The sequence below is a fragment of the Pelecanus crispus genome, chromosome 10 (assembly GCF_030463565.1).
Source record: "Pelecanus crispus isolate bPelCri1 chromosome 10, bPelCri1.pri, whole genome shotgun sequence".
Taxonomy (NCBI): Eukaryota; Metazoa; Chordata; class Aves; order Pelecaniformes; family Pelecanidae; genus Pelecanus; species Pelecanus crispus.
Window position 1 is genome coordinate 37,467,777 of NC_134652.1, and position 10,479 is coordinate 37,478,255.

General features: G+C 51.4%; 1 protein-coding gene across 1 annotated transcript; it reads left to right on the forward strand.

Moving 5' to 3' along the window:
• The first annotated feature begins 7,188 nt into the window (after positions 1–7,188).
• SRGN (serglycin) lies at positions 7,189–9,946 on the forward strand. Its single transcript, XM_009492819.2, has 3 exons — positions 7,189–7,435; positions 9,241–9,388; positions 9,570–9,946. The coding sequence occupies exons 1-3, from the start codon at positions 7,345–7,347 to the stop codon at positions 9,781–9,783; spliced, it is 453 nt and encodes a 150-aa protein (XP_009491094.2). The 5' UTR covers positions 7,189–7,344; the 3' UTR covers positions 9,784–9,946.
• The last annotated feature ends 533 nt before the right edge of the window (positions 9,947–10,479 follow it).

The window sequence follows — 10,479 nt, forward strand, 5'->3', positions numbered from 1 at the left end:
CTTGGAGGGGAACAAGAGCAAGCAATTCCCAGGTGGGGTCTCAAACCGCTCAGAGCATTGGCTGTGAAATTGCTCCTGCTCTCCTGGAGCCCATCTCTGGGTGGCCAGTGGGTTCAGCAAACACCAGGGAAGTTTCACAGCAGCCCACGAGAGGATGCAAACAGGTGGGCCCAGAGCCTCCTTCTGCCAGAAAGCCGGGGCTTTTTAAAAAACAGAGGTAGTGACACCCTAGAAGCGACGTCTAGTACAGACAAGGAGATGAAAATGGTGATGCTGGATCCAATCGCCAGCACGCGGTCTGCAGGCTGCGGGAGAGGAGGGGGCAATAAAGAACAACATAACCTCCTGCCACAAAGCTGACTCTGAACACCAAATATTTACCGATGGTTTGTGCACGGACAGCTAAGGCTGATGAGTGTCACACGCTGCTACCCATCCTGCCTGCCCACATCTCGAACTTTTGGCAAATAACTCTCAAATCCTTTTTCTTTTAGCTTCTCCACGTGCTTTGCCTTACTGTTTTCTTATGGCACCGAGCTGCTGGTGTTACATAGGCCTGGTGGAAAGACATACTTCGCTCTCTACACCGTAAAGGCAGAAGCTATGGCAAGTGCAAGGGTCTTGTGAGCCTTGCCTCCCTGCTTGGCCTGCTGCGCTCTTTGCTGGAAACGTTAGATGAGACGAATCCTGCCCCAGGCTTCAGCTTTCCCTGCTGGCTGACCGCTGTCTGAGTCCTCTTCTGCGCTGGAAGAGATGAAAAAATAGAACTATTATACAGCCTGTCTCTTTGCAGTAGGAAAAGGCAAGAAATGCCCTTTTTCCTAATTAATGCAAATTGTGTTTTCTAAAGGGACGTGCTCGTCTCAAACTCCTCTCTGCTACCAAGGGCAGAGCAGCTTCGTCGGCACCGTGGGCCATTCCCGAACGCGAGCAAGGGCTGTTTGGAGCGTGCAGCTTTGTGCTGCGGCAGCGTCCGCCCCGAGAGCACGGAGCAAAAGGGTGGGCTGGGGCACGCCAGTCCCGCCGGGGAGAGGCTCCCGTGGCGGCCCTGCTTCTCGCGCCTTTCCTCGTTTTTCTCTTCTGATGTCATGTTGCAAAACAAAGGGATATTTCTAGTAAAACAAACATGCTTACAACTAGCTAAAAACCACCCAGCTCCTTTGGTTGATAGGAAATACAAAACCCCTGTTTTCTTCTACTCTGAATGTAATTTCACCTCTTTCCCTAACAACTCAGTGAAGGTCACAAAACTCCAACCCTAGGTAAAGCATTGGCTAATTGGGGTCTGAAGACCTGGTTTACGCAGCGGGATGGGAGCAGTGGATCTGGTTCATGGCGAGATCTCCACAGGAGCCTCCGTGCATCCCATTCCTTTTCATCTTCCCAAATTTACTGATGCCCTTTCTCCCCACACACGGTGTGAAGTTTTTACGTGGCACTGGCGGTGCTTGTGCTTATGAACAGGTTCGTACTTGCACAGGGAGTGGAGGTAAGGTGAACTGCTCGGGGTACATCTATGCGGGGAGAGCCCAGGGTTGATAAAAAGCATCTGAAAGCTGCTGAGCAGCTCATGCCTGTGAGGTTGTCCTGAGCTGGAGAAACCATCTTACAGAAAAATAGCTGTGTCTAATACCCAGGTAACTGAGCTCAAACCAGCTACATATAGAATCATAGAATCGTTTAGGTTGGAAAAGACCTTTAAGATCATCCAGTCCAACCATTAGCCTAAGACTATCAAGTCCACCATTAAACCAATTAAGGGTAGAGTAAGAATTCATTTCATGTTTCCTGGCTTGGTGGTTGGAATAATTTTTAATGAAAGTAAAACTAGGAATCGCTAAGGTTGGAAAGGATCTCTAAGATCATCAGCCCAACCATCAACCCAACATCCCCATGCCCACTAAACCATGTCCCAAAGTGCCACCTCTGCCCGTTTTTTGAACACTTCCAGGGATGGGGACTCCCCCACCTCTCTGGGCAGCCTGTTCCAGTGCTTGACCACTCTTTCAGTAAAGAAATTTCTCCTAATATCCAATCTAAACCTCCCCTGATGCAGCTTGAGGCTATTTCCTCTCATCCTATTGCTAACTGCCTGGGAGACCAACACCCCCCTCACTACACCCTCCTTTCAGGTAGCTGTAGAGAGTGATCAGGTCTCCCCTCGGCCTCCTCTTCTCCAGGCTGAACACCCCCAGTTCCCTCAGCCGCTCCCCATCAGCCCTGTGCTCCAGACCCTTCCCCAGCTTCCTTGCCCTTCTCTGGACACGCTCCAGCACCTCAATGTATGTGGCAACACCAACTGGTTTGCACTGAAAAGACACTCCCAGAGAAGCAGCGGAGGAACAGGGCACCAGGCTTTGCTTTCAAAACATCTTTGTGCTGTGGTCCTTCTCTCCCTAGTTAATTCTTTGTGTTTTTAGGGCTGTTTTCCCAACGAGCAGCTGCCTGAAGGGGAATCCCTTCCCCCTCGCTCCACTGTGCAGGTGGTGGGCACTCCACTGGGTGCTTCCACTGCGGAGCTGCTGCTGCTCTGGGATGAGGTCTCAAAGAAGGAAGGACAGCTACTGAAATTGCCTCCCTAATCAGAAACAGGAGCTCGGCTGCTGTGTCGTGTCTTAACGAGTTGTTGCTTTTAAACCATAGTCCTGAATTTGCCAGCCAAAACCTCCTGCTGTGCTGGGCTTCAGCGTGTGGAAGCAGAAAGCATCGCATCTCCCAGCATGAAGGAAAGCTGCTTTTTATCTCCTGAAGGACAGGCCCGTTGCTCGGTTAACGTTTTTGGCCAAGGGGAGCTCACTCATGGGGAAAGGCTGCTGGCAGCTTCTGGTCAGTTGGAGGCTGCATTCGATCTTGATGCAGCTGTGGCTTTCCAGCAAAGATCTCTCCCTGTGCGCTTGTTGACCTTCATCATGGGAAAAAACAAGGAGCTGCTCTTCTGTGCGAGCTAGATGGCAGCGAATGTCTGATTTCTATGTGATACATGTGAACGTTAATGATTTCTTGCAAGATCTGGATCTTATCTTTGTGGGCCAGGTCCTGATACTGCCCTGGGAGGCAAGAGGCGGCAGCACGAGAGGCCGAGGGATGCCACGTGGCATTTACAGCAGGGCAGTCTGCTGCGTGCGCTGTGATGCTCCGGGTACACGGGCAAACACAGGGGCCAGGCGCTGAGCTCAGACGCGACCCAGGTTAAGAATTCATCTTTGCTCAGGGCTGGATTTAGAAATCCCCCCAGGTCGACTCACACCTCCCTCTGGGGGTTGCCAGCTCTTCGCTGTTTTGAGGCAGGATATATTTTTGCTTTCAGTCCCCAAAGGCTGGTTGGTTGAACATGAGCTGGTGGCAAAAAGCATCCTTAAGTCTAGCTGGGCTGCCCGCCTGGAAGGGAGCTCGCTGCTGAGGGGGTTCAGGGTTATTTGGGGGCATTTAACAGGGCAGCTTGTGGGTACTCTCTGAGCTGGATCAATGTGCTCAGGGCCCGTTGGATGTCCAGGTCTGATGGATCTCGTCCCACCTCAGCAGTGAGTGTCGCGGAAGAAACTGTTGGGGAAGAAACCTTCTGCCTTCCCAAAAGATGAGATGGGCAAAAAAAATGCTCCTCATGCTCAACCCAGCTGCCATTCAGACACCCTTGCCTTTGCTCAGCCTCTATTTTTTTTCTGTTGCCATCATTCTCTCTTTACCCCCTTTTCCAGCTCTGCTCGTAACAGATGAAGCTTTTTCTGTACTGGCTGCTCCCCAGAGCAGCGACCTGTACAAAATCCGTATTTCCACTTTCCCAGTGGAGCGATTAAAGAGCTGCGCATCGCAGGCAGGGCCCCGCACTTCAGGACTCCCTGCTGCTCCGGCTTTGCTGCTCTGCTGGGGAGGAGCGTTCGAGGGGTACAGGGGTCAGCATGGATCCCCCCGAAGCCAGGACCGAGCTCCTGCCGCCTGGGCAAGGGAAAACCTGACCCCTGAGAGCAGAGTGACCCTGCAGCAGTTAGGGCTTATCTGATTTCCGAGCAGTTCTGAATGAGAAACTTCTTTATCGGGACCCCTCCCCATCTGGATGGTTATCACCTCGCCTGCGTGCCTCGCTGATGAATGCCGGGACCATGGGTGCCCGCGCGCCTATGGGAGCCCATCCGCTGGCTGGCTGCTTGTTGGGAATACAGGCTGCAAAGCAAACCTGCGCTGCCAGGCGAGGAAAAACAGCAGAGAGAGCGGCCCGAGGAATTGGCGAAACGCCTCCATGATGCCCCTGTGGGTTACTGAAATGGGCCCGCTGGGAATTTTTTTTTTGCCCTACATCCCCTGCCCTCAACAGCAGGATGGATGTCCTCATAGCAAGCACGCCTGCGGTGCGGTCCCCATTTAGCGATGTTACTAAATTACTCGTTAGTCCTGAAGCCAGTTGGGAGCTAAACCAGCCCCAAGAGTTACGACTAAGGAGCAGTTCATCGCTCTAGATTTTGAAGTCTTTGTTATAACTTAGGGGCACAGAACGAAGAGTCCCGGGTGTCTGGTCAAGGAGCTGGGTGCACAGTGCTGAGGCAGCCCCCTCCCTCTGCCAGTCCCCCGCTGCCCAAATTAATGCCTTAGAAAAATGCAGAGCTCTTAATCTGCTTTGCATGTGATTTGAAAATAATGGCAGCGCTTCAGTGGTTGTAAGAAACGCTCCAGGAGCGAGCTGTGTTCTCAAATACCTGCTCCTCATTTATTTTCTTCTTTTTTATAGGCTTATTCTGTTGGGGCATATAATCTTCCAATCTATACACAGAGGATCTATGCAAGAGGACTATTATCCTGCAAACTTTCCTTGCAGTTTATGGGAGGTAAATCTTGAGGTAGCTGACCTAGGTATGGTGACCGTCCTCTCCTCTGCGATTTAAAATATTTTACTTAAAAAACCCCCCTCTTTCTCTTAAACTCTGATAGTCATGCAATGGCACGTTTCAAGGTTAGCGTTCCAATGTAGTATAGCTTGTATGCTGTTTTCTGGTTAAAAAAGAGAAAAAGTGTATTAACTTTCTGCAACCTGTGGCCTCTAGCTCAAGACGAGTTTTTTTAATGTGTGCTGATTATATGCATTTTATGCACTGAGTGGCTTACAGAGAGGGAAATAATTGCACGGCATTCCTTGGGCATCCCACAACATTCCACAAAAGGGCAGGCTTTACTCTTAAGACTTGCACATCCCAGACTGCTTCAGATCCAGGTCTCCAGTGTCACTTCCACATTTGTAGGAAGGTGGAAAGCTTTTTCCTTGCAAAGCATGGCAGGGTGCGGGCACTGGCAGAGTGCAGCAGGAGAGGAGGAGATGGGCACAGGCTCCCCGTGGGTTTCTGGCCCCCATTATGCAGGTGTACGTGAGATGGGAGAGTGGAAAATTTGCTTCGGTCTTCCCATGGTTACCAATTATAAAGCAATCTCATTTCCTGAGGCACGCTGCTGACACACAAGAAAATAACAAAACCGTGTGGCAAAACTGCCAGCACTACAAGTTCCCCCATCGGCTGATGGTACGAAACAGATAACTCAGCTCTGCAAGATCCCTCTCCAGATACGGGGGTTTTGCAGCTCCCACCTACCCCCTGTGACTCCCCCTGCTCCGGCAGGATGCCTGGCCCCCCATGACCGTGCCCGCTGGTGGGCACCGCTCCGGCCACATCCCACAGGGCTTCCATTGCCGGGGTGGAAAAAGCCCTGGGCTGGTGCGAAGGGCAGAAATAGCCGGCGGAGGGGTGCTTTCCCCCACCGTGTGGGGAGTTGTTTGCTCACGCTGGAGTGGTGTGGAAGGGGTCGGCGTGTGCCCGTGACCAGCGGAAAATGAGAGGTGTTTCTGCAGCAACCACTTCCGCAGCCTTCAGCGGGTGGAGGCTGATCGCCGCCTCACACACGTTCGCCCAGCTTCCTATTGATGCGGAGCACCACCTTAAAAAAAAAAAGAAAAAAGAGTTGATGCTAAAAATACAAAGTAGCAAAGAGGCTGGTCGGAATGACGGCTGCACATGAGTCCTTCCATGCCTGCTTGGTTTGAGTCTCCTATTTTTCCCATGCCAGAACCCCCCACTGTGTGCAATGGTTCCTAATAAATCGCATCGATGCCGAATGCGCAGCTCAACCCCTTGGTCCAGTGGTAAATCCCAGCCCGGAGAGGGGAGCCGCCGGAGGGGTCTCGTCCACCACTCATGGGGTTTTGGTGGAGGGCCGTGCCCCGGGGAAAATCACCACTCAGCTCAGATCCCCACCGGGAGCTCCCGTGGACTTTCCACTGTGTGAAAATAGATTTACCTCAGACAACTTACACTATCAGCTGCAGCACTGTCGGAGGTGCTGACAGCACGTTAGGCCCACATGTTGGTGCCCCAGTTAATCCAGCAGCTAATGGTATGACTAAGAAAAATCCCCACCGCTTAGATAATCTCACTGTGTGTAATTCATTCCTAAGTGAACTCAGTCCTGGTTTAATCCCAACTAAAAGGCAAGCAAAAGGCATGAGCTAGCAGAAAAGCAGCTTCCATGTATCTAATCGAAAGCTTTCATGGTTTTCCCAGCCGGGCTCCTTGCGGAGCCACATGCTGTCCAAATCCTTTACCACGCTCCCTGGGATGCTCACGCTGCACGGTGATGACCCGGCTGCCATGGATCAGCTGTCGGGGCCAAGCAAATCTGCTGTGCCCTTTCAGAAAGGAGCCGGCACATTTCTACCAGCCTCTACTCTCTAAATTAATAATTTTTTCACTTATACTGTGAATGTCTAAGATCCCGCTTTCCAAAAAAGAAAGGCATGAGATTCTTGAGGTAATTCACTTTTGCGGAAAAAGATTATTTCCCAGTTGGTGAAACTTGCACTGACCACAGACAGGCAGCTCCTAACCTTCGCGATGGACTGACGTGGGCTTGAAGCAGGGAAAATTGCTGCCGGTGCCAATGCCAAAATGCAGTTGGCTGAAAATCAGGGGACACAAAGTGTTGCTTTTTCTCTCCAGATGAAACAGCAAACGCCCTGGAGCCCGCTGAGCACCGGCAGGCGCTGGGCCGGATGCATGCCTGGACCGCAAGCTGCCAGCTGCACGCTCCTTCGGTCGGGTTGGTCGGTCCCAGGTTTGCTTTTCTCCTCGGGCAGAACTGGAGATGAAGGCAGTGGGGATTTTATTTTTTTTTTTTGTGGAATGATGAAGGCTGGGAGGCTAGAGCACTGTACGTCTGTGTATGTCTCACTCCCGTCAATCAGGAAGCAGTGACGCAGGTTATGGGTTGGGTTTGAGGTTTTGAAAACCTTTTCTAAAAGTCGATCTCCTCGCCCCGTCATATTTCTGAAGTGTGAAGCCGTGGTGAAGTCTGGTGGCGGACGAGGGGATGCTGGCCAAAATGCAGCTCCTTATCAGATGTAATGGGAGGATTTTCCTGGCTATTTGTTTAATCCTCTTTGTGGGATACACAGCGCAAGGTAAAACGGGGCGGTTGTTCTCTTGGTAATCCTCTTTCTGGGCTATGCAGTGTGGGCCAAGTAGGCAGCCTCCAAAGTTTTCAAAGTGACCTTCTTCTAGGGGTACTGAGATCTACTCAGAAACCCGGTTTTGCTAATATCTCGTTTTCTGGAGGGGGAATGGTAAGAAAAGGTGCTTTTTGCTACTGGAGCATTTCTGTGTCCTTTTCCCAGCCCCTATGATAGAAAGACTTCATAATTATTATTGTTGCTCTGTGTGTGTATCTTTTCAATCCATATATTTCAATTTTTTTTTTTTTTAACCGTCCCTTTCATAGTGGTCTGGTTACTTACTGTTATTCGTTATGTAGTTACAGACAAAGTATGTAACAGTTCCCATGTCATAACTACTACGGTCTACTTTCTTGGGGGGGCAGGAAAGGAAACTAGTTGTAAGTATGAGGAAATTAAACGGTTTATTTGGTACAGAGAAATTGCAACACGCAGCACTAAAACAACTAAGAGGAAATATTGATTCATGATGACAGCTACCCTGTGGATTTGTTTCTTGTCAGAGAGAAGCACTTTTCAAGCACGTAGGGTGTAATTTGTCCCCAAACCAAGGCTGTGGTAGTGATAGGCTTTCATTATGTATCTACCACTCAGAGGCTGATCTTTGAGAGATTGTGGCCTGCTTTTTGTATGTTGTTTATTTGCAAAATATTCAGCTGCAGTTGTTTATTTTGTTGCCACTGTTATAATTAAAAACCTTCTTAATAATATGCTAAGAGAAGAAACTAAGTATGAAAAAGGAATATGCTGTGAAAGAAGCAGGAAATGATACCCATGAGATCTTTCTTCTCTTACAGAAGAGTGTAGGAGGTAGCTGAAAGTCATCTAGTACATTATGGAGATATATAGGGCAATAGAGAAGTGTAATTACAGAAAGATACTCCCAAGAAACTGAGAAAAAATAGATAAAGTGCCAACAGGGGAAGAATGCGCCAGGAGGCTTCAGAACAAATTAATTACATGAGACCAAGAGGAAGGACAAAATTCTGCTGGTTTTATCTTTACTGTGCGATCGTTATTTTTTCCTTTCGGTATTTTTTGAAGACTCCCTTTTCAGTGACAGTGACGATCAGGCACCTGGGGGGCACCAAAACCGAAACCGTGGGTTTACGTAACCCCGAGCTGTGTCTAGGAGATGTCTCTCCTCTGGCGATGTGCTCTGAGAGCCTACATAATCCCCAAATCTGCTCCCGCGGCAGGCGGCTCTTGGCACGCCTTGAGTTTCCGACCTCCTCACCCAAACTCATCCCATTGAACTCAAAGGGGCTGAGCTGAGGCACGCAAAGCCAAAGCGGAGTCAGCTCTGACCCCCACTGGAGCCAAAAGAGAAAGGGAGGGCGCAGGAGCCAGCTCTGCGCCGGGGTGGCTTGTCCCCAGGAGATTTTGAGATACCTCCGCCAGCTTCGGGGAGAGCTGCAGGTGGTTGAGCCCCGAGCTGGGGATGAGCCCTGCTGTGAGATCGGTGCGAGGCAGTGGTTTCCCACGGGGTTTCCATTTCTAATTCCCGTGGACTTCCCGGTGCCGTGTGCGAGATGCACGTGATGTCTCTGATAGCAAGGATGTCACTTAGGATATCAGTAGCCATTTAAAAAAAAAGTCTTCAGGGTTAATCCAGGTTTCAGCAGTTGAGCAATCAGGGCCAGAAAAATGACTTTCTTCCCCTCCTTTAAGCTTTACTAGCTGCTCATAAAGTTAATAGGTCCTGGTGCATAGCGTCCGGGTGCCAGTGAATAATGCACAGCTGATTCCTTCAGGTGCTCCGATGCAGAAGGCAAGGTACTTGAGAGTGAGATGCCAACCTGACTCCTGGTCCGCTAACTGCATTGAAGAGAGGGGGCCCTTGTTTTCCATGCCCACCGGCGGAGCCAACAGGATCCTTCCTCCCATGGCAGACCCGTTCCTGTAAGTCCATTTGCCACCCATTTGTCATTAATGCTAGCACCCAAAAATGTCTGGTATTCCCGTCTTGACAGTCCTGTCACAGCGTGACTCACCCATGGGAACGTGAGGCTTCGAAGTATTCACTTAAGAGAGAAACAAAATAGTAAATGTGGACTAAACTAGCTGCTACTCTGCGTTTCAGGATGAAGAGATACCAGGAGCTGGGTGACATATTCCCGCTCTCGGATGAGGAGTCCGGCTCTGGCTCTGATGCTGCAGTGGAAGCGGAGCCAGGCTCCGGGTCAGGGCTCGGTGATGGCAGTGGCTTCCCCGAGGCGAAGCTTCCCGTCTTCCCAGCGGGCCTGCGAGACAACGAGCTGAAGCAAAAGCTAACGGAGGAGGATTTGCTTCTGTAGGGCTGGAGACGTCGGCTTCCCCGTGATGGCGGCGGCCTCCCTCGCCCCCTGCGCCCCTTCCCCGGTGCCTGACCCGACGCCGTGGCCACGAAGTGGCTCTGAACCAACTCCAAATCAATAAAAACTCTGCCTTAAGACCTTTATTGCTTTCACTCAGTTGAAAAAAAAAAAAAAAAATCTTTGATGGGTCTGAACTCGCTTTTTGTGGGTGGGGCAGCCACCCCCATCAGGGGAAAACAGGTTTTGGGGGCCCTGCCTGACCTTTGCGGATGTTTTCGTGCTCCAGGGGTAATAAATTAAACACCTTTGTGCGGTGGGAGTGGCCTGCACTTTTTACAAAACTCAGCTCATCACGTACAAACCCCTAAAACCCTTGCTCGTCTTTCCCTCATAAGCACACACAGTTGCGAAGCGCCGTGGGACCGCGGCCGTTATTTCCTGTCAGGGACCACCCCCCACCCCGCGCTGCCGCCGCCCGGCCGCCAGGCGGCGCCCTCCCGCCGCGCCGCGCATGCGCCGCCCCCGCCCCGCCCCCTCCGGCGGGCGCCACGGGGCGGGAGGCGGCGGCGGCGGCGGGAAGGCGGAAAAGGGGGGCGGTCACGTGCGGCGGGGGGGGGGGGTGGGGGCGTGGCGTGGCGGGCTGTAAGGTCACATGACAGGGGCGCGGGCCGGGGCGGCTGGTGCTGGCGGCGCGCG

What these genes read in the sequence shown, in the direction of transcription:
- SRGN (XM_009492819.2), top strand. Translation starts at nt 7,345, where the DNA reads ATGCTGGCCAAAATGCAGCTCCTTATCAGATGTAATGGGAGGATTTTC. An exon ending in TGTGGGATACACAGCGCAAG is followed by an intron (nt 7,436 to 9,240) that starts GTAAAACGGGGC and finishes TGATTCCTTCAG; the next exon opens with GTGCTCCGATGCAGAAGGCA. An exon ending in CCCATGGCAGACCCGTTCCT is followed by an intron (nt 9,389 to 9,569) that starts GTAAGTCCATTT and finishes TCTGCGTTTCAG; the next exon opens with GATGAAGAGATACCAGGAGC.